This window comes from Dermacentor andersoni, chromosome 9 (genome assembly GCF_023375885.2).
Source record: "Dermacentor andersoni chromosome 9, qqDerAnde1_hic_scaffold, whole genome shotgun sequence".
NCBI classification, from domain to species: domain Eukaryota; kingdom Metazoa; phylum Arthropoda; class Arachnida; order Ixodida; family Ixodidae; genus Dermacentor; species Dermacentor andersoni.
Window position 1 is genome coordinate 66273162 of NC_092822.1, and position 23339 is coordinate 66296500.

At 48.5% G+C, this 23339-nt stretch overlaps 1 protein-coding gene across 7 annotated transcripts in view; it reads right to left on the reverse strand.

The window, feature by feature from the left end:
• Positions 1-23339, reverse strand: part of LOC126528194 (uncharacterized) — a 322242-nt gene that overhangs the window by 13614 nt on the left and 285289 nt on the right. For 4 of the 7 annotated variants that reach the window (XM_050176073.3, XM_050176072.3, XM_055069181.2 and 1 more), the window contains 9 exons: positions 23260-23322; positions 21662-21753; positions 20511-20932; positions 19816-19964; positions 18360-18638; positions 14105-14164; positions 9259-9339; positions 4031-4126; positions 2169-2231 (listed from right to left, as the gene is read on the reverse strand). In XM_050176073.3, coding sequence (XP_050032030.1) covers positions 2169-2231; positions 4031-4126; positions 9259-9339; positions 14105-14164; positions 18360-18638; positions 19816-19964; positions 20511-20932; positions 21662-21753; positions 23260-23322 — 1305 coding nt within the window. The remainder of the gene's footprint in view (positions 1-2168; positions 2232-4030; positions 4127-9258; positions 9340-14104; positions 14165-18359; positions 18639-19815; positions 19965-20510; positions 20933-21661; positions 21754-23259; positions 23323-23339) is intronic. The other 3 variants (XM_050176074.3, XM_050176078.3, XM_050176076.3) reach the window with 3 other exon arrangements.

Below are 23339 nucleotides of genomic sequence, written 5' to 3' on the forward strand. Positions count from 1 at the left end.
GCAGCAAGGAAGACTGCAGAGCAGCGCACATGTCACTTGATATAAAAAACAACGATATCAAGGGAGACTGAACGAATGAACTCCTATATGTATATCAAAAAAGAAACAATGGGCGCCTATTTCCGCAGGGATACTACGAAAAGCACAAACACATAAGAACTCGCATGTGAGGAATCAACACTACACACATTCAAGGAATACAGATACTATTTACATCGAAACGACAAATATTGTAAAAGACATATCCTGACGAATTTAGTAGACGATGCATTCCCTGTTTATGATCGCACAGTGAAATGACTGCAGCCAAGCAGACGACCCGCTCAACAAAACAGCAAATGACAGTGGGCAGGCATGCCGCATGCTAAACGTAAGCACGTTACGTGAGTTGGGACAAAGAAAGAAGCCCAACTAAGAGGCGTGCAATAAAAGTAGCAAGCTAAGAGTGTCTAAATAAAGAAGTGTTTTGACGAGACGCGCACTTCGGAGAGACGAAGTTAGCGGTCAGTGTTGGTCAGCATTTTTTACTTACAGTGGCTCGGTAGTAGGCGAAAGTTGTCACAGATTCAACTCCTCAACATCGACACAGCAGCTTAAACACGGTTTAAAAACACAGACACACAAGACGGACAACAACACCCGTCTCCACTGACTTTTGTAAATACGACGCCAGCGCCATGATTGCCTTGCGATGGCAACAGCGCTTCAGCAGTTGATAGGAGCACGCGCTGTCCCCAGAGGCAAGTTTCAGTTTCGGTCGTACGTGAGCGCTGTATTCAAAACGCTCTCCTATATCGGTGCCTCGTTCTCGTTTTACGTTACGATGCGATAGCTCGCGGCCTGTTATACAGAAGCAGAAGCTTGTGGCTAATATTTCCTGATTTCACTGATCCCTGCTGCAATTACTCGATTCTGCGCAACACAACAAATCGTTATTTACAGCTACGATCGATGACATCGTAAGCGTTATGCTGGAACGCGACGGGTCATGTATGATAACATGCAGTTTCCATGTTCTGTCGTGCTTGCCTTATCATTTCTCTTTAGGGTTATCTTAAAGGAGCACTGACATACCATTCTCGACCGCCACTTTTTTTTTCTTGGCTTTCTGACGCGTGAAATGAAGGCCGAAACAACCGCAGGAAACATACTGGCAAGCATCAGAGTGCTCTGAAGAATTTACTACAATACTTGTTTCTTGGACTAGTTTCGAACTAGTTTTGAACTAGTTTCGGTACCAGGGAGGTGAACGTATCGTGACGTCATAATATACCGGCTCGCTCAGCTACTGCGATCGCTGCTGCTGCCGCACGCGTAGCCAAAATAAAAGCGATCTGCACTATTAAATTTTTTATGTGAGCACACCATCGCACGTAGCCTTATTACTACACCACTTCAGTGAATCTATCTCTGCGTGCCGTTGTTTTACGTGCGAGGAGTGTTCGGTAGTGTTTGTACAACTTCCAAAATATGTATCAGCACTGACTTGCCTCTGTGCAGCTACATCAGACTTTGCAACGAGTAGCGCCATAGCAGACAACGTGAGCTGGAGCGAGTGCCACAACATCACGCTTTTCTGCTCCCACGTGACCACTTTATTAAAAATTAAATTATGGGGTTTTACGTGCCAAAACCACTTTCTGATTATGAGGCACGCCGTAGTGGAGGACTCCGGAAATTTCGACCACCTGGGGTTCTTTAACGTGCACCTAAATCTAAGTACACGGGTGTTTTCGCATTTCGCCCCCATCGTAATGCGGCCGCCGTGGCCGGGATTCGATCCCGCGACCTCGTGCTCAGCAGCCCAACACCATAGCCACTGAGCAACCACGGCGGGTGACCACTTTATGCGTCATGACACATATGCCTCATGGGAAACGAAACCGAAAGTGGTTCGTAGATTACGGCATATTAAGGGCGCCATGAGGCTTGACTGTATTTTTTTTTTTCTATGTTTACAAAGTGGAAAAGCTTCGTTTAACGCAAGGTATATAAAGTTGAAAATGCCATGCTAGTACTCATTTAAAAGCTTTCAAGGTGACAGGCGTGCCCCAGAAGCCCGATGTGGCTCGGCGATATTTTTCGCAACGTGCGCGGCGGCTTGTGCACTTTTGACAAACACTGCATGCTTGAGAAAGAGCAAGGAGAGAACGTGAGCGACACGGTACCTTCGGTGAGATTGAAATTTTCCAGTCACGTGTCCTGAGCCATCGCAGCCCGGGATGGGACAGCTGTAGGGTTCGTACGGGAAACGAAGACACAAGTGGGGTTGTTAGTTTAGGGAGGAGGGTGTCGTGCGGTATACAGACACGAGGATAGTTAAGGAGTGGAAGGAAAAGAAAAAAAGCATAGTTATGGTTAGTCAAGCTCTAGACCGTGCGTTGTTAGAGGTCAACACATTGAGAGTTCACAAAGCGAGAAGCATGTTAGTCACGTTACAGCACACAAAGCGGGCGTTATTCAAGCAAGGCTCCAGCATCCATAGGAAATGAAACTTGGTGCAGTAAGCCCTCGTTATAATGAAATCGCTTTATCCGAAGTCTTTCGGGGCCCCGACAGCAGTGCATGCATCTTACACACGATTTTTCGACGTGCAGTGGCGCCGAGTACGAGTAGTACGCATTGCGAGGCCATAAAATCACACAGTGATGCATGCGCGATGACCCTTTGCGTTTCTTCGTGTAAACCACGGTGTAAGTGGTATAAACCTACGAAGGTCACTCCACCACGTGGCGGGAGCTCCTTCGGTCTAACTGTATGGCGTGATGACAACCCAGCTCAGTGAGGTCTGCACATTTTCTGCGCTGAGATGTCCTCACTGCCGAGAGCGGGTGTGTTTTGAATACGTTTTACAAGCCTGTTCTGCTGTGATGCGTTAGAGCCCCTCCGCTTTTAATAAAATACCGCTTATAACGAAGTGAGTTCCTGTCCCAATGACTGCGTTATGTGTTTTAGTATAAGTTTTACAAGTTCCTGTGCTGTGGGACTTTACATTCCGTTCTATTATGACTCTGCAGAGCCTACAATTTTAACGAAAGGCCTCTTATAACGAAGCGCTGTTCATGTCGCGCTGATTTCGTTCTAACGAGGGTTTACTGTATATACAAACAGACATTGAGCTGATGACATCAGCCGTTTGCCACCAGGTTTCAGGTGGAAAACGCTCTAAGATCTTTCCACATTGCAGGAGAAATACACGCTATGTCCCGGTGTCTCACCTTGTAATAGTGCGCCTATTAATACCAGTTGCGATACGACCTCAGCGAATATTCCATCTGCTTGGTCGTATAGATTGATTGCTAAGTACTTTTATTCCCGAAAAAATAGAGCGTTACAGCAGGATCTGCTGCGAACACCCTGGAGAACGGGTATAAATTTGACTATAATTTGAGTCATAACCACTAGAAACTATTACTATTTTCCCCTGTTAGAGCCGCGGTGTCATGAGACTCGAGATTGAGCTCCTATTGCACGTGCCGCCGAGACACATGTAAAAAAAACCCAAAATTTTATGCTCCCCTACATTTCCTACAGAAATTTCAATTAAACATAAGACAGTTGTGTTTACCCCTTTCTTAGCTTCGGTGCCTTCTGGCCTTGTATGACAGCTTCTTGATAAGAGAGTTCTGGTATATTGGAGAACTACTAGCGTACACGTATAACGAAACACATAAAGCCATACGCGTGACCAAAAGCGCTGGGCACGAAGCTGTCTTCCACTTGCTTGCAGCTGCAAAAGTGCTTACAAAATCACCCCGAATGCATTTCACTCTTTGATTTTGTAAGAAGATGAGAACGGTGTGCCACAAGGAAGTTCCTAGCGCATTATGGTTGATCACAGTGGCACAAGATGTCTCCATCGTCGCGGCTTTTCCCGCTACGCTAAAACTCTCTACGTCGAGTCCCTCATTCTTCCCGGTTCTTCTCGCGCAAGATGTAGAAGGGCGTTATAGGCACGTTGCACAATCTCTCATATAGAACAAGCGAAAAAAAAAACTATTAGTAGAGATGCAGAAACGATGTGCTGTACCTTTTGCCTTGGGATCGGTCTGCCTTCCAACAAAAGCTGTCGCTGGTCGGAGGTGAGTGGTAATCGAGCGTGGGTGACTGTACGCACATGCTCAACCTAGGACCCAAGAGCAAGAAACAAACTTCCGTCAGGCAGGACTCTGGGGATTATGAGAGGCAGCCGATATAGCGCGCGTATGTGAGTGCGCGCGTATTAGTGAAAAAAAAAAAGCGATGTGAGCGAGCGTTACGGCGACGCAACGTTCTTCACGACTCACGAACCGCCCTTTACAAAGCTGCTTGGATGTCCTAGGTTGAGCCTCTGCGCTCGCCGTATTAAAAGAGTTTCGTATTAAAAGAGAGTTTCAGCTTGTCCGCATAATGCACGGTTCACGGAATACCCGAACACAGGAAGCATAAACGCGAGCGGTCGGGTTGGTGGCGGCATGCATTTTGTGGCGCGGAATTTAAAAAGAGAGCATTTTAGCTAATACTGCTGTGACTTTCCACATTTAACCTAACTGCTAGAGTAAATGGTTGGCGGTGACGTTATCACCGACGTTCCGTCCCTAAAGCTTGGTGGTTGGACAAAACGTCTCTAACGTGATGTGGGCGGACGAAGCGCCGCAAGATATCGCTACCAGCGTTGTTATACTGCATCCTACTACCGCCCACGTCTACGGCAATCCGCTATTTCGTAAAGGGTAACACGCATACGAACAGACTAAACCTCTCTAAAGAGACTTGTCTGTGGGCGCATTACCACTTATGGAACGCCGGAGACGTGAGCGGCGACAGTGGTGGCGCCACCTGGTGACGTTGAGTCCAACCGGATGATACAAAGCTATTGGAACGACTGACTGTTTGCTGCTCAGTTACTTGCCAGAAAGCGCAGTCAACAACTTAATCTTGAATGGCTAGTGGCTCCTTTCTCCCCAAAAGAAAAGTACGAAGCACACAAAAAAAAATTTTCCTGGCGTTCTTTGTTTCAAAGAAGCAAGATTTCACTGCCACCGCTGCTGCTGCCTTCCATACCCTCGGTGTCTGCGTATTCCGTAAACTGCAATACGTATTTGGATATGCTAAGCGCGTTTCTCAATTCAACATATTGAAGCGATTTGCTCAACATCAAAGGCGTCGGAAACGTTATGGTGATTTCTATTATTCCAGACGAATGAAAACAGCCGTTACGCATTAAATTTACTAAGTTGCTAGTGACGCCTTTTAAGTCGCAAACTAAATTTCAGAAAGCTTGTCAGTGCAAGAGAGCTTTATGTATTCTAGTTGCATCCAACGTCTCAATTAAGGTGGTGTTGCTGTTCACCCCACCAGAGCTGCTATTGACGTATATGGTATCGCGTAAATAATATTATATATACGCACAAGCCAAAACTTTCCATTATCCGTGCTACGCCGAACACCTCAATGAGTATTGCTCATGCAGTTACTCGGCAGTGAAGCTCAGCTTGTTCGGTCTTTGATAGCTTTCTCCGATTCGAATTTCTTAGTGCAACTTGGGGGCGTCCCTTCCACTGCAATCTAACCCGCGTCATTGCCTGACATAGGAGGATACGAGTGAATCATCCGAGAAACAGGGCAACGGCACTGCTTTGTGTGCCGTAGAGGGTCACGCTTATTGCAACTTATTTATCTTTTTTACTGCGCGAAAATTCATGGGAGATTTTATTGCATTACGTGCAGCGTATTTTAATTGTTCTCGGGACGATTGTCACAGCCGTAACGTGTTCCGTGGGAAACCTTAAAACGTTGAAAGGTCCTCAAAAAGCAACCCAAAATGACCCGAGGATGGGAAAGTGAGAACGCCCCCCCCCCACAAGAAGACACATCTTAAGAACAAAAATTAATAACGAAGTTAAAGTGGCTTGAATAATTACTGATATCTCCTAAACAATACAATGTCAGCGAGTGTTTAACCATGATGTCACTAGGGAAAAAGGCTGACAACCCATACATTGAAATGAGGACGCTTAGCACGGCCGCTCCTCTTCATGAATCACGTTTGCGAATATTAGAACGCTTGAGCGTAACGTTTCCACCGTACCATTACCGATGCCACCTTACGTTGACTGCACCATGTACACAGCTAAGAGGAAGGGGTAGCGCTATGCTGAAACGTCAGCTTCCGCCTTCCTAAACAACATGTAATTAAAAGTGTACACATTTATGCGGCTCGCGTGGAGGTGTTGTTTGAACGCGTTGCTTCTCCGGTCCTCGACTAGCGACGCTTTCAACCTCACAGTCTGAAAAGGGTGGGGGGCAGATTTACTACTCCGCACAACAACTTGCGTCACTGCGCGTTAATTGCGGCTGTTACGTTCTTCCTCTGTCCGCTGCCACCGTGTTAAACATCTCGTTTATAACGTTCTTGCCTACCCAGATTAATCTGTTCAGACGAGACGTCACAGCGACCTGGCAGTGGCAGACCCGGCTTCTTCGAAGCCAGAAAGAGGAAACGATACGGCACCGCTCGCGCCTACAGATCTCGGAGGACATGGTCGCACACCCATAGACCCGTTACCTAACAGTGCTGCATAAAATGTCCTGTTGGGTAATTTTATGCTTAATGGGAGCAAGACGAGTTCAGTTAACCAGGCAACGAACAGGTTTTCAGAGACTATATACAACCACAGATCAATTTTATATTGTCACCAATAAAGTTACCGAGTAATCCGGATAAATAACCACTCCTATAACGGACTTTGTAGACTAAACGAAAAGAGATGTTATCAGCTGGGAAAGCAAGCGGCCGTATAGACACTGCATAACCAAGGAGTGAAAGATGTGTACGTGAATTATTATGTATGCTGCAAAATAACTACAGGGATCGCACTGTTGCACGTTTCACATTCACGAGTGAAGGAATGCCAGCGACAAAACGCGTCGGGGAAAAATACGCAACATGATTCCTTTAACTCACTGCACGTTTGCAAGAAGCATTCAAGATGCTAGATTAGAGAGGATAAAAGATACGGATTAACGAAGGATATCTGAGAAAACTGCAGCTTAGGTGACTTACATCGAATTGGAAGACTTGAACAGGCTATATGTATACCGAAAGGTCTCAGGATTATCTGCTGCAAACTAAAGCAACGCTCAAGAGCTTGACATTAATGTCCACAATTGGCAGTCACCTTCTGGGAGCAAGGTTCTCTAGATGCCATGTAGAGAAATGGCATACACTGATTATGAGAAAGAGATCACCAGAACAAAATAAGTAGGAGCGAATACGGCAGCCTCGAAGCGCGTAAATTCACTGCGTTCTGCGAATGCGAACTTGCGGCTCCGTAACGGGGAGGATAACAAAGAAACTTTACAGGAATCCAGACATAGGCCGCGCAATGGGAGGTGGAAAGGAACATTCAGGCTTAACGTTAAGACGTTTAAAACACCGCGTTAAGTGGATTATGTTTCCGCAGTAGTAGAACGGTTTCGCTTGCCCCGGGAGGAGCCTCGGTAAAGCCAGGAAAAACGAAAAAAAAAAAAAAAGACGGGCATATGGCGGAGCCACCTTGAAGTTCCCATTTAGAAGCGTGATGGTTGGGGCTAGTTGGTTTTCCATTTTACATTCTGTGGCACAGCGCGAAGCAGGGACAAGGGACGCAAGAAAAACGAGGGCAAACGCTTTTTCTCAGGCCAGGTTACCGTGACGTCACGTATTTTGATAACGCGTTGTCGGGTCTATAGTTTATCTGTTTATTGGTAAAGGAGGTTCACGTTATATCCTGGAGCCATTCTAGCAAGTTTTGAGAACGTTTCCTACGCCAAAACACGAGAATATAATTTAAAATCAGCGACGCCATATTGGTATACCGGCGTTAAGGCTCTGGCGCGAAAATTAAAGCAAGCCAAGTTTGCCCTGCACTTTCTCGTCTGGTGATGGCTCTTTTTCCTCCAAAGGAGTGAGAATATAATTGTGAAAGAATAGTTCACTAAATTCGACGTTCATATATGTATTGATCTTGTAAGTCAGGCAATGTGATGCTTAAAAGACAGAATTACCCGCCGTGGTTGCTCAGTGGCTATGGTGTTAGGCTGCTGAGCACGAGGTCGCGGGATCGAATCCCGGCCACGGCGGCCGCATTTCGATGGGGGCAAAATGCGAAAACACCTGTGTACTTAGATTTAGGTGCATGTTAAAGAACCCCAGGTGGTCGAAATTTCCGGAGTCCTCCACTACGGCGTGCCTCATAATCAGAAAGTGGTTTTGGCACGTAAAACCCCATAATTTTAAAAGACAGAATCGCTGGTTCATTATAAAACGATGGTCTATTATAAACCGAAGACAAGGGGAAGGTAATGGCAGGCTACTATCCCTATACATATAATTTCATGATAAGCTAACCAAGCCGAAATGTATTGCGGCATATATTTGTTCAAACACCGCGGAAATAAATGTTACTACATATTTATCGCGAAAACTTAGCCTCAAGGCGTCTGTTCAAAGACCAAGAGGAGGAGAAGTGCGGTGAAAAGTCCGTACGAGGGACAATTCGCCCACTGGCCTACAGGGCCGCACGCGTACGCTACATTGCGAGATTTCATTCCAGTACTCTATAGCATGAAACCCTATGCCCCCGCAGGAGGAAAAAAAAAAAGGATGTGCTCAAAGCAGCAAAACGGTGGCGCGTTACGAACACGAACGCCACGCGATATTCTTCCCGCATCGACCATAGGTTTGCAGCCAGAGCTGGCTCATGTATTTATTTATTGATTGATTTAAAGAAACCTTACAGGTCCCTAGAGGCATTGGGTAAGGGGGGAGAGTACACGCAAAGATTATACAATAATTAGAGTACATATGCGAATGCATATACAAAAAATACACTGTGAGAAATGCGCTAACATACAGCAATGTGGTGTTAAAATTGTACAAAGGACAAACCGAATGTTTTTGAACGCTAGAGGCAAGTGCACAAGGAACTTTCACAAAGTAAAATATAACCAATAAGATTACAGAGCGAGCGAGGGGTAGTAGCACAATAATAACGGGAAACTCAAGAAAAAATAGCACGCTAGGTTACGTAGAGTTTGAAAAAGGCGTTGTTAGAAGATGCCGGACATTTTCCTGGTCACTCTCACAAGCGATGGCGTTAGGAATATTGTTCCAAAGGCGAATGGCCCTTTGGCATAACTCGCATAACTCTACGTTTATGCGAGTCTGCGCAGACGTTCAACTAATCGAGAACTGCGAACCGAGTGATACAGAATGCAAGCGGCGTGTGTACTCACCGCAGCGGCTCGGCGTCGGGCTTGTCCTCCCGTCCGGCGGCGGCCTTCTTGGGCTTGGTGCTTCGCGGGCAGCCGGACAGACTGCGTTTCAAGGAAACGTTTCCCGTCACGTTATTGGTCAGGCCGTCGTCGCAGCACGGGCAGCGCCTCTTTGCTGCAAGGCGGCTAGGGCGAGCGGGCATGCCGTCGCGTTCGCGGCTGGTGCGGGACCGGGTCTGCATGGCTGTCTGCCCGCACGCGTACGCACTCCTGGTATAGGGCCCTACACTCCCGGCGACCTGTCCGTCGTGCAGCGAATGCGGTAGTCGAGCTAATGAAACCCCCTACAGTGCGTGTCCCGCAGAGCCTGCTGCTGGTTATATAGTTCTTGGAGGGCCGAATGTGGCGACTCCGATTGGGCGCCCTCAGTTCCTCCTCTCCTCTATCCCACCTACCCTCTATTTCATTTCGGGAGAACTCGGGTAGCTGCACGATGGAGGGGTAAATAGTTGGAAATAGGTGAAAGCATGCAGGCGCCCCAGTAATGGGCGTGTGGAAAAGGTAAGGTCGCGTTTGAGAAAGAAAAGAAAACAGGCTGAGGCAGGGAAAAGGGTCCGCGGTGAAAATGTTGATATGGTACGGTCACACCCGTTTCGACAGACGAAACCTCAATACCTGGTAAGTAACCTGGCAAACTGCGGTGACTCGAACTTTGAATTCGTTACTGGAATCGTTCTTCAAAGCACAAACGAATTGAGCTTTAGCAGTAGCAGAGAGGCCATGAGGATGGCGCGCCATGACACTGTCAAGGGCTTAGGGAATTGTGATAGCGAAAGCCAAGCAACACGTGGGGGACACAATGGAGGACAAGCACCTAGTGGGGACAACGGGTTGTGTGATTGATATGCTGCAAGGACGGGGGGACAGGGATCGCGAAGCGAATAGCCAAATGGTTTAGCGACCTGCGGAATGTTTGAAACGAAGTTCAAATCTCAGTGTGCGCGGTGCCAGAGGTTGAAAGGCAGGGGTATGCAACTGAAAGAGCAGTGCCTGCAGTAAACAGGAAGATCTGGAATTCACTGCCTTAGCTAGCTAAGGCAGTGAATTTTACGGTCATTGACAATCAACCGGGAAGTGCATCGAGCAGGCCGCGAAGGCGCTTTTGTGCGTGACGGAATACACTTTAGCGATAGTGTAGCAACACCGGTTGCACGTCGATTCGCGGCACGGGCAGCAGCTTTTCTGGAGGGCAAAAAATCCTCCTTTTTCTTCCGGCAAAAATCCGGAAGCCACTCAGCACATCCTAATGGAATGCGAAGGCATTCATTCCGTGAGACCCGTAGGTTAGGTAAAAGTTACAGAAGCGTTTGCAATTAAAGTGGCCGGAAGCATCAACAGGTCACCGGACAAGATAAGCAAGAGGCCTTTAATGTATTGGTGGGAAAAAAAGCAAGGAAGAGATTGATACGATCGGATCTGTTACATGCATGGGTAGCGGTACATGTTAGATAGATAAGATTTGAAGTAGAAAAAAGTATAAAGAAATGTATACAAACGTTCGAGAATGAAAAACATGTATAGCATACGTGAATAAATCAAGCAGGCTAGGTGACTATTTGTCACCGCCCCATTTCAAAGGGGATGCCAACAACTCATCACCATGATTCAGGAATTATCACAAATCATCATCATGATCATGACATCCGCCGCCAAAGCTTGCGAGTCGTGGCGCTGGCGAGCACTCCCAGGGTTAGTTCAAGCAGTAAAACATTAATACCCAGGAAAGTGGGCGGGAAAACGGCGCCGCAGTAGCGCAATTGGTAGAGCATCACGTGCGTAATGCGAAGACGTGGGATCGTTCCTCACCTGCGGCAAGTTGTTTTTTCATCCACTTTCATTTTCCATTAATTTATCATTTCTTTATTTCAATTAGTATGTAATAGTAATTTCTCCTATGTTGTCCTTGGTCTCATTGTTTGTTGGCTTTTTATGATATGAGAAATACAAATCAAACCCCTCGGTTAACTCCCTTTCTTCTCGTTCATTACATAACGAGGGTCTCGAATCCGGCCACAATGACGCCTTCAAGTAGCATGTGTAGGCTTATTGACCAGCTACCTTCACACAAAGAAAGGTTACGTACTCGTGTTGCCTGCGCCATAAAGGATGTTCCACATCCGCCGCCAAAGTTTGTGAGTGGTGGCACTGACTAACACTCCCACGGTTAGTTCCAGTAGTAAAAAATAAATCCGCGTTACCGTGCTACCTTGCGTGCACAACTGCTGTTTGACTGCGTAGTACACAGAACACACAGGGGAAAGTGTTTGCTTGACGAGCTGCTGCGCGCCATACTTCATAACCTCTGAGAGAGTTGAGCATATTTATTGCCTCATGTCGCACATGGCATCGTGGCAGAAGTATTAAACTTTAATCGAACACTGGGGCTGTACGTGCGAAAACAATAATGGCGGATTATGAGGCACAGAGTAGCGCCGGACTCCGGATTTATTTTGGCAGCGCGGTGTTCTATAACGCGTCCCTAAATCTAGGTGCACGAGTGTTCTTTATTTAGCCCCGTTTGAAATGCGGCTGCCGCGGTGGGGATCAAACCCGCGATCTCGAGCAATGCCATAGTCACAAAGGTACTGTGGCGGGCACATAAGTGTTGATTAGACGTGTGACCGGTTCCGCAGTGTCGCATACACCCTACGGCGCGCTTTAATGCGGCTCTGCTTCCGCACGCCCTGTGTAAGTTGTCCGCGTGACAAATTTTCATGGTGTTCATTTTTCAGAAATAGAAACGTACAGTACCGTGCATTCAACTTAAATTTATTCCGTTTGCCCGCAACCGCTGTCGTGTCTAATAGTGGCGTTTCCTTGCTTCTCACGTCACCTTTTCCCTATGCCTCGCACCCCCCCGCACCCCAACCCCTTTTGTTTGGGAACTGCGGGCAAAGAATGGCAAGGCTGTTATTCACTCGTTTCGCGACTGCATCGCTTCTACCAATTTTTTGCCTTTTTTACCCCTCCTCTCTACCATTCTAGCTTCCCTGTGGACTTGCACGTTAGCAGAAAGGCAAGCCCTGCAATTCCTGCAGTACTTCTGCGGGGGGCCACGGATGATTACAGATGTCAAGAGGCTAATGTGGGGACGGCCAGGGAGCTCCAGAGGGCATTGTGCACATTCGACACGGTGGGGTGGAAACGACTTTCTCCTGTCGCCTTTCCTCTCTGCCATGCTACTGTTATCTATACACACGCTCTGATACACGCGGTGTATCACACAGCAGCAGCAGCAGCAGCGAAAAGTCGAAGGAAGAGGGAAAGAAAGCTTTGCTTTTAAAATAACTGGGCCTGAGTGGACGGCGCCAAAATCCGTGATGTCACGACCAGTTGATGCGGCAACTGGACGACGTCACCACCCGTCTTTCGTTTTTGCGTCTTTTTGGGCTTACCAAGTCACTCCTCATGATGCGAGTAGCTTTTTAAAGCGAAGCTTTCTTTGCCTCTTCCTTCGACTTTCCCACTGCTGCTGTGGGCTGCTGCTGTCGCGTACACCGCGTCGGGGGTGGTTCGTAGCGTGTATATAAATGACAGGCGCGAGTCAGCGAGGAAAGGCGACAGGAGAAACTCGTTTTCACCCCACCGCGTCGAATGAGCACAATGCCCTCTACAGCTCCCTGGCGGGGGACCTCTTTAGCCTCTTTGCAGCAGCAATGATCCGTGACTCCCCTCAGACGCACTGCAGTGCTTCCCTTTCTACTAAGGTGCGAGCCCAGAGGAGATGTAGAGAGAAGGGAGGAGAAGAGGCAGTACTCATATAAGAGAGGGCGGACGTGACGTGAGGAGGCAAGGAAACCTCACTACTGTACGACAGCGGTTGCGCGGGAGCAGGATAAGCTGAAGTTCAAGGTACGGTACAGTACGTTGCTGCTATTTCTGAAAAATAAACGCCATGCAATTATGTCAAGCAGGCAACTTACGCAGGTCGTGCAGAAGCAGAACCGCATTAATTAAAGCGCACCGCAGGGTCCAGGAGACAATACGGAAGCGTTCGACCGTCAAATCAGCACTTATGTGCCCACCGCATTGGCTTTGCGGCTATGGCATAGCTAGAGGTTGTGGATTTGATCCCAATCGCGGAAGCCGCATTTCGACTGAGGCGAAATAGAACACCCACGTGCGCTTAGATTTGGGACGCGTTAAAGAACATCACGGTGTCAAAATGAATCCGGAGTCCGTCCGCCCCACGGCATGCCTCAGTATCCGAGTGTGGTTTTGGCACGTACAGCCCCATAATCCAATTCAAGTCTAATACTTCTGCCACAATGCGATGTGCCATGTGAGGCAATGACAACGCTCAACCTTCTCAGAGGCTATAAGATATGGCGCACAACAACGCTTCAAGCAAACACCTCTCCCTGTTGCGTTCTGTGTACTACGCAGACAAACAGCAGTGGTGCACGCAAGGTAACGTTAAACATCAAGTCACCACTCTCGTGTTATCCTAAATGTTGAAGAAATTAAGCTTATAGCCGTCAACATCACCGCTAATTATCGTCAGTCAAAGCATCCAGCACGGAAAGCTTCGCTTACATCGATTCCCACAGTGCGTGGGATCTGCATGATCTTTCATATTGCAAATTATTATTTTTTTCCGTTTCTTTAGGGTCAGTATAAACTCTACAGCTGCGTGCTTTTGCTCCATCAGTGATCTGTTTGACCATTCCGAATGCGTACTGCGCATGCGTGGTTTGTGTCGTGGGCGGTGAAGACATTTGAGTGAGTTCGGCACTTAACTCAACGCAACTGTGAAACCGCGGTACCTCGTCGGCTAGAACTATAGTCGGATGTCCGCGGGACTTACTTCAGCTCTTGATGGGGCCCTTGCATCGGAGGTCGCTCTTGAAGGCCGCATCCAGGTAAACTGAAAGACGACAAAAGAAAGTTCGATCGTGAGAGATAGTAAACAAACAAGCCTTCTGCGCGAATCAGTATGATCTGGAAATGAGCACCGTGCTACGTGATAATTTCGAGGAGGTGGCTTTGCACTTCAGTGAAGCGTCAAGGCTACTTTTTGCAACGTTATTTTAAATTTCTAGCGACACATGCATGAAATGCTGAGACAATAATATCCTGGCAGCGCAGTCTCCGTCCTACTTAGCACGAACACGCTTAAACTGATTATTAACACGTTATCTTTCGGGGCTTGTTCGGGCATATCAACTGGTTTGACCAGTGGGTTTGACCAGCCAGTCGACCAGTTTTTCTTCCTGTAGTCCATATTTTCGTTATGCTGGCCTAACCAGCTGTTGCATGAGAGTTATCTGCATGGGAACGAGTTTGCGATAGAAAAATGTAAATAAAGAAGCTTTACGCACATTTTTTTTGTTATGCAACTGTAGGACACCTTGTATTTGTATTGTGTATATTTTGCACAATTTTCTCAAATTACACTCATTCACATTGTTATATGCTTTCTATTCTCTTTTGCATTCCTTTATGTTACTCATACCTGTGCTTGTATCACACTTGTATAATAATTACGAATGAATTGTATTACTAAGTGAATTCTATCCCCTGGTCATCACGGCTGCCTGGCATGTAAACGGGGGCCTGAACCTTCGTCAAGTGAACTAGCTTTCACTTTTTGTTCAGGCCTCCCTCCATTTCTTTATGGAAAAAATAAACATGATTTGATTCGTTTTGCTTTCTTATGAATAGGGATAGATTGAGGTCTGTGATGAGAGAGCCTTGATATAAAGCGGAACATTCTTTCGAAATGCGCTTCTTATGCGTTTCGTTACCCTGTGGAGCTCTGTTGAACTCAGCAGTCAAGCGGATTTGTCCCTCGTTATAGGCAAGTATGACGGCAGGTGTATGCACATTGTGTCGCGTGTTCTTTCGACCGTGACATGGTGAAAGGATGAACGCGCAGGAAGGATGAGAAACATTTGCACTGCGGAGCATTTGGAATGGTCGCAGGAAGTATGCTTAACGGCGAATAGAAAGAATAATACTGCGTTAGCCTTTCATGAAATTCGAAAAAAACGTACCAAAAGCTATAAAAGAAAGAAAATGCTATAGCTTACTGATAAGCAAATTCTGCGAAGCAAAACCTGTAATGCAAGAGGAAGCAATCGAATCCTGTAGTGCGAATCAATAACAAGCAAAGGCGTTATGCAAACTGACGAGTTCACGCGCGGCATGTTTTGGTGCATGTTGTGGGACTTTTAAACAAACGAACAACAAAACAACGACAACATCAAAAAGAGGCTACATTTACGCAGGTGAAAGCGGGACAGAGAGCCAGCGGAATGTGAACGAAACATATTGCAACAGAAGGTAAGTGGTGGCAACATCGATGGAAAGTCTATCATTGGCGTCGTCACTGCTATGCCTTTTGTAAAACGCTTGTTTCTATTGCCGTTCAAATCCAGCTGTGGTGCGAGTCGGCGCTTCCTGCTTCAGCGGTTAAATGTTGAAAGCAGTATCTCTACGTACGTGGACAAAGTGCCTGTGTGTTTTTTTTTTAATAAAAACATTTTTTTTTTGCTGAAATACACAATATGAAGATATAACACCGCGTGGAAGGTTGGAAGGTCGATGCTGCATCCTGCGTTTTGAAGTTATCTCGCGGCATTTGAAACACCCTTCACTGTGGCTTTCGTCGTCCGCAACTGTCTAGGTGACATCGCAACTGTCTAGGTTAAATAGACGGTTTCCCGTGAGTAACAGACGCATATCTCCAAGGCCATGCTTTAGCGCACTGCATGCGCCGGAAGTGATCGCGGAGCCGGAAATATGTCATGGCCGCCACGTTTTAGAAACCACTTACCCTCGACGATTTCCGCGAAAGATGACGAAAAGAATACGATTAGACCTCTTACATGTGCAGTTCCCCATTTATCTGACTTCACATGGGAGAAGAATATTGTACGTAATCGCCTGCGAGTTGAATTTTGGAGAATGACCGAAGCTAACGCGCAATATACGACGCGCAAGAGCTGGATCCGTGATGGATATGTGTAAGCTCGAGTCAACTACGTGGTCCTGCAGTGTACCATCAGAATATCGCACGCGTTAAAGTCGCAGGGTGCATATGGCCGAGATCGAGTGGGTGGCCGTAAGCAGAAAGTAGATCCGAAATGAGCCACCTGTTCCTCGCAAGACGACTTATTTTCTGGGTTAACAGATTAAGTGCAAAGAAGCGCACGGCACGAGAGAAGGCATGCAGGACACAGCGCTGCGTTCGCATTACTCGCGCGATGCTCGCGTAAGCATTGAAGACGTGGGATCTTTCCCCACCTGCGGCAAGTTGTTTTTTGACCCACTTTCATTGCCATTTATTTATCATTTCTTTAATTCAATCAGTAAGTACAAGTAATTTCCGCTTTGTTGTCTTTTGTGTCTTTGTTTGTTGGCTTCTTTTGATTAATAAACATTGGGCGCCTCGGTTAACCCCCTTTCTTCTAAATTGTATGGAAGGTCGCCTTAATACAGGTGGTGGTTCTCTGGGTCGCAGACATTGGCACGCGCGTCGGAGCTACGCGATACTTCCCAATCGTCTTCGAATAATAGAGTGTTTTAGTTGAGCGCGTTTACGCTCCGCTAAGCAGTTAAGCGGAGCGGAAGCGCGAATGCGCATGCGCCGTCCGCTTAACCGTAAGCGGGATAGCGGAGCGAGGAACACGGTCCGCTTAGAAGCTGCCTGAGCGGAGCGTGCCGAGCAGCACTTTGGCTAGCGTTGGTGTCAGAACGGATTGGATTGGATGCCGAAAGCAAGCGCGCTGGCTAACACGTGGCGTTCCCCAAGACAGCGCTTTATTTTCCATTGGATAAAATGGACCGGTAACACATTACAAGCGCACGTCTAGAGACTTCATGGAGAAACAAGTTATATATATACATATATACGTTTTACGGTATAAGAGTGATCATAAAGTGTTTTTATTTTCTTTCATTACCCTGAATTTAGCCAGGGGGCGCTGCAACTACGAAAGGTCCGCTCCGCTACGCTAAACGTGCAACTAAAACGTGAAAATCGCCCGCCGCTCCGCTGTGGCTTAGCGGGGCCGCTCGGAGCGGAGCGTACCGTAAAGACGCTCAACTAAAACACTCTAATAGAAAACGCATATTGCGTAGTCTTCGTTCGCTCAGAAGGCTATAGGTTAGGGGACAGTGTTGCCATCTTGGCGTATTTTCCACATAATCTGGAGGATTTTTGACTGGTTTAGCTTTGAAAACGCGCTCTTTGCGGATGGAATAATTTCAGCAGGTTCAGAAAAGCATGTGCAGGATTTTAGATGATTTTGAATGCTTGTTTATAGCGAAATTTTCCCAAGGAAAAAAGAAAGTGGTGAAACTAGTTCTCTATACATCTCTCTTTAAAGGAAACGATTGTTTGCGCAACTTTTTCTACACATTTAATTTATTCTAACGCATTTAAACTTTTCTTGATGAGCCCATTAAGATGTACTGTAGGTGTGAACTTTGGCCCATACAATTTTACAAGATTTAAACATGCCTTTTCATATATGAGATACTTCCTTGCGTGTAGTTAACAGTAGTGGACGAAGGCTCCGGGCCTTAGCCCGGAACCCGCGTTTCAGTAAGGGAACAATCGTCTTCCAACGTTTAGACAAGCAGACGTTGGAAGAAAAGACAGGTACTTTTGTCGAAACGTTGGCCAGCTGGCCTACGCCATCCCTTTATCACTGCTTGTCACTTCATCTCCACCTTGCTGCGAATAATTTTGTTCCTTATGCATGTTTACCACACGTGGGTGACCGCAATCATTGTTGATATATTTTTTTCGTGGCTAATCCACAATTAAGCTTAGCAGACTCTCGCTAATGCCGATTGGCGTTTCAGCGAAACCCTCGCAGGAAAAGAAAGGGAGTCGCAACACTGGTAGGGGACATAATCAAGGGTTCGACGAAAGTTCGTCTGGTCAGGCATGGAAATGAAGGGGATCACGGTCACTGACCAAGTCTGACGTATAATCCGATGTTTAGGATTATACATCAGACTAGGTCAGTGACCGTGATCCCCTTCACTAGTAGGGGAGCACGATACGGCTTCGCGGATCACGGGTGTGGGGGGCGGAGCAGGGTGTGCACCTGTCCTTGTCCGCGTAGTCGGAGCCGGCGGGGGGCCTCCCGGCGAGGGGCTGGAGGTGGTCCCTGGTCGGAGGAGGGGGACTGTGCAGGGACGAAGGCGGGGGGTACGGGGGAAACCCTTCCGGCCCGCCCCTCGAGAAGTCCACGGGCTCCGTCTGCTCCTCGGGCGGAGGAGGACCAGCGCCGCGATACAGACCGCCGCCTCCGCCGGGCTGGTGGTGCGGGTGCTGGGGCGGTTGCTGCTGCTGCTGCTGGGGGCCACCCAGCGCCGGGGACAGACTGCGGCGCCCAACGCATCGCGACCGTTGCGACAAACAGGTCTGCCACTCGACAACTGTCGCACGCCGTCGCGAGACTTTTTTCTTTTTCGCCTAAGGCAAACCTTAGACCGATCTGAACATCGCAGTGTATTGGCAAAGAAATCGCGACTGAAGGGACCGCACATTAGTTCGAATTGGCCGCGCCAAACGGACGTTCTTACGTAGCTGCGCCGGCAATCTCGCAGGCCATGCTTTGTCGGGCGCTTCTGCTCTGCTTTGGCTCAGAGGTCCGCACTAGGAGGGCGCCACTAATCCACGTGAGAAGTGTGGACGGAGCGATGAGAATATCTAGTATCACTGATTTCCGTCTTACTTCAACGGGCTTTGTCGCCTAAAGGCGCTCGTCAATGCTAGTCTTTCTTGTATTCACCAACAACGCTGTTTGGAGGATAGCTCCTGTTCAAGAGAGAGCGAGAAATGGCTGCACCGGTACAGCAGGCGCTGTTCATTTTCCTCCTATGAACAAACACTCAGCGATCATTCCTCGACTTCCTCAGGGATTATACTTAAGAGGTTTGAATGTCTTAAGGTAATTCAGAAAGTTAATTACGAAGCTTACTGAAAGAATGGTCGGACCAAGTGACTTTCTAAACGCGCTAACATTGGTTAGAACATCGACCTTGCGAAATAACTGTGCGAGGAGCATAATTGAAAGAAGACATGGATACAACCAGTGGCGTAGCCTAGCGGGTGAGGCAGGGGGTTGGGTGAGGGCGGCGGTTGCACACTGGGCACGTGCGCCACCCGAAATTTTAGGGCTAGTATGCGGCCTGCCCAAGCTCGCTTCCCTTACTCCTTCACCTTCTTCATACCGGGCCAAGGGCGTGCCCCTCCCCCCCTGCCCCCAAAAAGGATATCTGGCTACGCCACTGGACACAACGCTTCTTGTTTTTCGTTTTGTTTCCTAGTAATGTTCGTTTGGTACATGACTGCTGTTACATTTTATCACGATAAGATATATGCGTGCATATGATTCAGATAAACGTCAGTTGGGAACAGAGCGCACCGTCTACGTCCGTCTTCAGTGTTCTTAAGGTTTAGTGCTGCTTCTGCCATGGGGTCGCGGGAACGCTCTCACGTGCCATCGTGTTCGGTGCATGCTCTAGCGCTCATACCACGTGTGCGTCAATGCCCACCTGTGCCTAGGGACGAGAGGCAAGTCGAGGGCCGGGTGGATGTGCCTCACCCCGGATGGGGGAGCGGGCGGAAGGTCCCCGAGGGCCTCTTGCCTCTTGGACAGGTTCACCGCCGCTGTCCCCATGCCGACCACGCCGGGCGGCTGCTCCTTGTCGGTCGGAGAGAGAGGAAGGCGTGTCGCAGTCAGCGTGGGTGTTGCTCGCGTCTCACTTACCCAATTACTTCGTAACTCACCCTCCCTCGCTCGCGCAATCACTCATTAACCAATCACTCAAGCTATGACTCTTGAATGTCACGCTCCCTCACCCATAGGCGTGCTCCCTACTAACTGGCTAATTTGCACACTCACTCACCTAATCAACAACCTATGCACTTATGTTCTTTCACTGTCTCACTCACTCACTCACTCACTCACTCACTCACTCACTCACTCACTCACTCACTCACTCACTCACTCACTCACTCACTCACTCACTCACTCACTCACTCACTCACTCACTCACTCACTCCATTAACTATCCCGCGCACTAACAACTCAGTCACTCATACGCGTTCGCTCATGTAAGGACTCATTCACTCACTCATAGTCCTACTTGCTCGCGAACTTCAGTCACCATCCGACTCACTCACTCACTCACTCACTCACTCACTCACTCACTCACTCACTCACTCACTCACTCACTCACTCACTCACCAGTGGAGGCGATGGCGAGAGGCGCTGCTTGACCGTGACAGTCATCTGGTCCTTGGGCTTGGGCGCAATGGGCCGGTTCGGGACCGGACTCATCTGCTGCTGTGGCTGTTGGGGAGGCTGGTGTGGCGGCGGCGGCGGCGGCTGCTGCTGATGATGAGGCGGCGGCGGCTGTTGGTGCGGCGGCGGCGGTGGTTGCTGCTGATGGTGCTGCTGCTGCTGTTGCTGCTGCTGCTGTTGATGCTGCTGCTGTTGCTGGAAGAAGTGGTGCGCGTACTCCGGAGGCGGCGGCTTGCTGTACTTCTCCAGCTCCTTGGCCAGGTTGGTGCGCGGCGTCGTGGTGGGCACGTAGCCCGGGTACTTGTAATCGTGCAGCTCCAGCTGCTTCACGTAGCACATGGGCCGCAGCACGCGGTCCGACGGCGCTGAGGCGTTGGAGAGAAAGCAAGGGTCAGCTAGCACGGCTCGATCGCACATCGACTGGTCCAGACGAGCGTCGATATACAGTTCGCTCCGCTTACGCTGAGAATTCACGCGCCCGACGCGATCGCGCGCGATTCAGTCACGTGACATGAAGCACTGCACCTGATCATTTCGTATCCAGCATTCACACTTCAAACGAAAAATTAAAAAAAGAGCAGACCATAACGGAGAGTAAGTAACCACCTCTGCTCCTAAAATCGTGAGCACTCGCAGTGGTATATCAGTGGTTATGGCGTTGCATTGCCGAGCACGAGGTCCTGGGTTTGACCTCGGCCACAGCGGCCGCAATTGTGTGGCGCCAAAAATGCAAAAAAAAAAAAAAAAAAAGTGGCGTACGTTCCAACAGAGAGAACGACTTGGACTGGATTAAAGATTGTTGATTCCAGACTACGGCGTTCCGCTGCCAGTATGTCGGCCTTTCTCAGAGAAAAATTATTTGAACGCTGACTTGGCTTTCAGTCTTATAACGAATCACTTCGCGCGAACCGAGTTAACGACGCGGGAACATGTGACTTACTGATCTCGCGACACTCGGTGCACAAACTCAAATCGCGGCTCGGCATTCAAGATACAGCGCCTCGTTGGCGGCTGTGGAATCTATTGATTAGAGGTATGATTCTGCTACGAAGCAACTGCTCCCCCTAAGCGAGGAGAAGAGGTATAGTGCTTACCGGGACTGGAGGTGGAGGGCGGGTGTTTGGTGACGTTCTTCTGTTCCTTCTGAGCCAGCTTCTCCATGGCGGCAATGGGGCACCCGGACAGGCTGGCGGCAGCACGCATGGCAAGGAAAGGACGAAGACGAGACAAGCACACTCCCGTTAGTTACCTCCAAGAGAAACTTCGCCTTCCCGATGCGACGACACCCGATAAGCGAAACGTTGACTTCGGTTCATTTTTTTTTAAGAAAAAAAAAAAAAAGGTCCGTTTAGAACGAGGGACAAGGTCACGATGGAGCAGGGGGGGGGGGGTTGAAGGGAACGACGCGTGTAGCTAGGTGGCGCTTGCTTACTGTGTTTCTGGCGATAGAGGTTTTAATGAAGACAGAAAAGGCCGAGGAGAGATAGGCAAAATGCCACACTGCTATGCATGTATGATACCCGGTTAGCTCGAGCGAGCTAGGTGACTGTTTGTCGCCACCCTGATTTTAAAGAGATGACAATAGAAACCACGATCATCATCATAAACATTATCATTTACTAAGCTGTTGTAGACGGCGCACGCGGTTCCCGTTTTCCTTCTTTACCTCGCCCCGCGTTCCACGCACCATCTACAAAGAAAACCGATACCGACTCGCTGAGCTCACAAATGTTCTCAGCTTTGCAGTCCACTTTGAGTTGACATCTTAAGCGTTATACAGCGTTGGTACTCTTGGTACTCTTCGGAGAACGACTGCGTCAAAGCTTTTCCCGATGACTGCCCGATTGACGAGCAAATATATTGAAATGCAAGTTATATAGAGTCAGGCGGTGCATGGGAATAAATGGCTGCTGCACTCAGCCGCGCTACAGAGAGCAAAAAAAGAAAAAGAAAAGTTGGAGTTTCGTTTGCTGCATGGCAGGAAGTTTTAGCAACAACGAGGAAGCCAAACAGAGGTCGGGCTCTGCACGCGCGGAGTATCGCTGACGCGACCCCTGGATTTCCAACATGCTGATTGCGTCAGCTGCTTCTCAAACGGAGCATTCGTGCTATTGTTACCAAAGCGGGAAGGCTGTACAGCCCCCGAGCTCGCGTGGCGTCAGGACTCTTGCGAACCACTGCGCACTGTCTCGTAGCAACGGACGATCTACGGCAAACGACCGTGTAGCACAGACCGAAGCGTTAAAAACCAGAAACACGGCCCCAGCTTGTTACGCGCCCGCAAAGACAGGCAAGTCATTCGTCAGGTTAAGCGACAACCACACGGAGCACATTTCCCGAGTATACTTCCGGCGCCGCGTTGTTCGGCGTCAGCACGTCCAATTTATCCGGCGTGATAACTGCGCTAGTGTGACCGAAATGAGTGAAATGCGTTCCACGTCGATTAGAGCACACATCCACGGTTGTCGATTAGAGCACGTATCCACGGTTATCTATTAGAGCATGTATCCTTTGCAGTATACTTACTCCCGCCACGACGACAGCACGGTGATTGCGTGGTAGTTAAAAACTGACGCGCGCCTTGACGCCGGAAACGAGTCGGAAATACGCTCCGTGTGGTTGCGACTTTAGGTCAGCGTATACGGGGCGTTCACGCGCAAACGTTTCAATGCGCTGGAAATGGGTCACCCACCTTCTGTGTGAGTTTCTGTTGCTATTCACATGTCCTCTTCCATTACAGCCAGGAGTGGGGCACCTGGCGCGAGTAAAGAG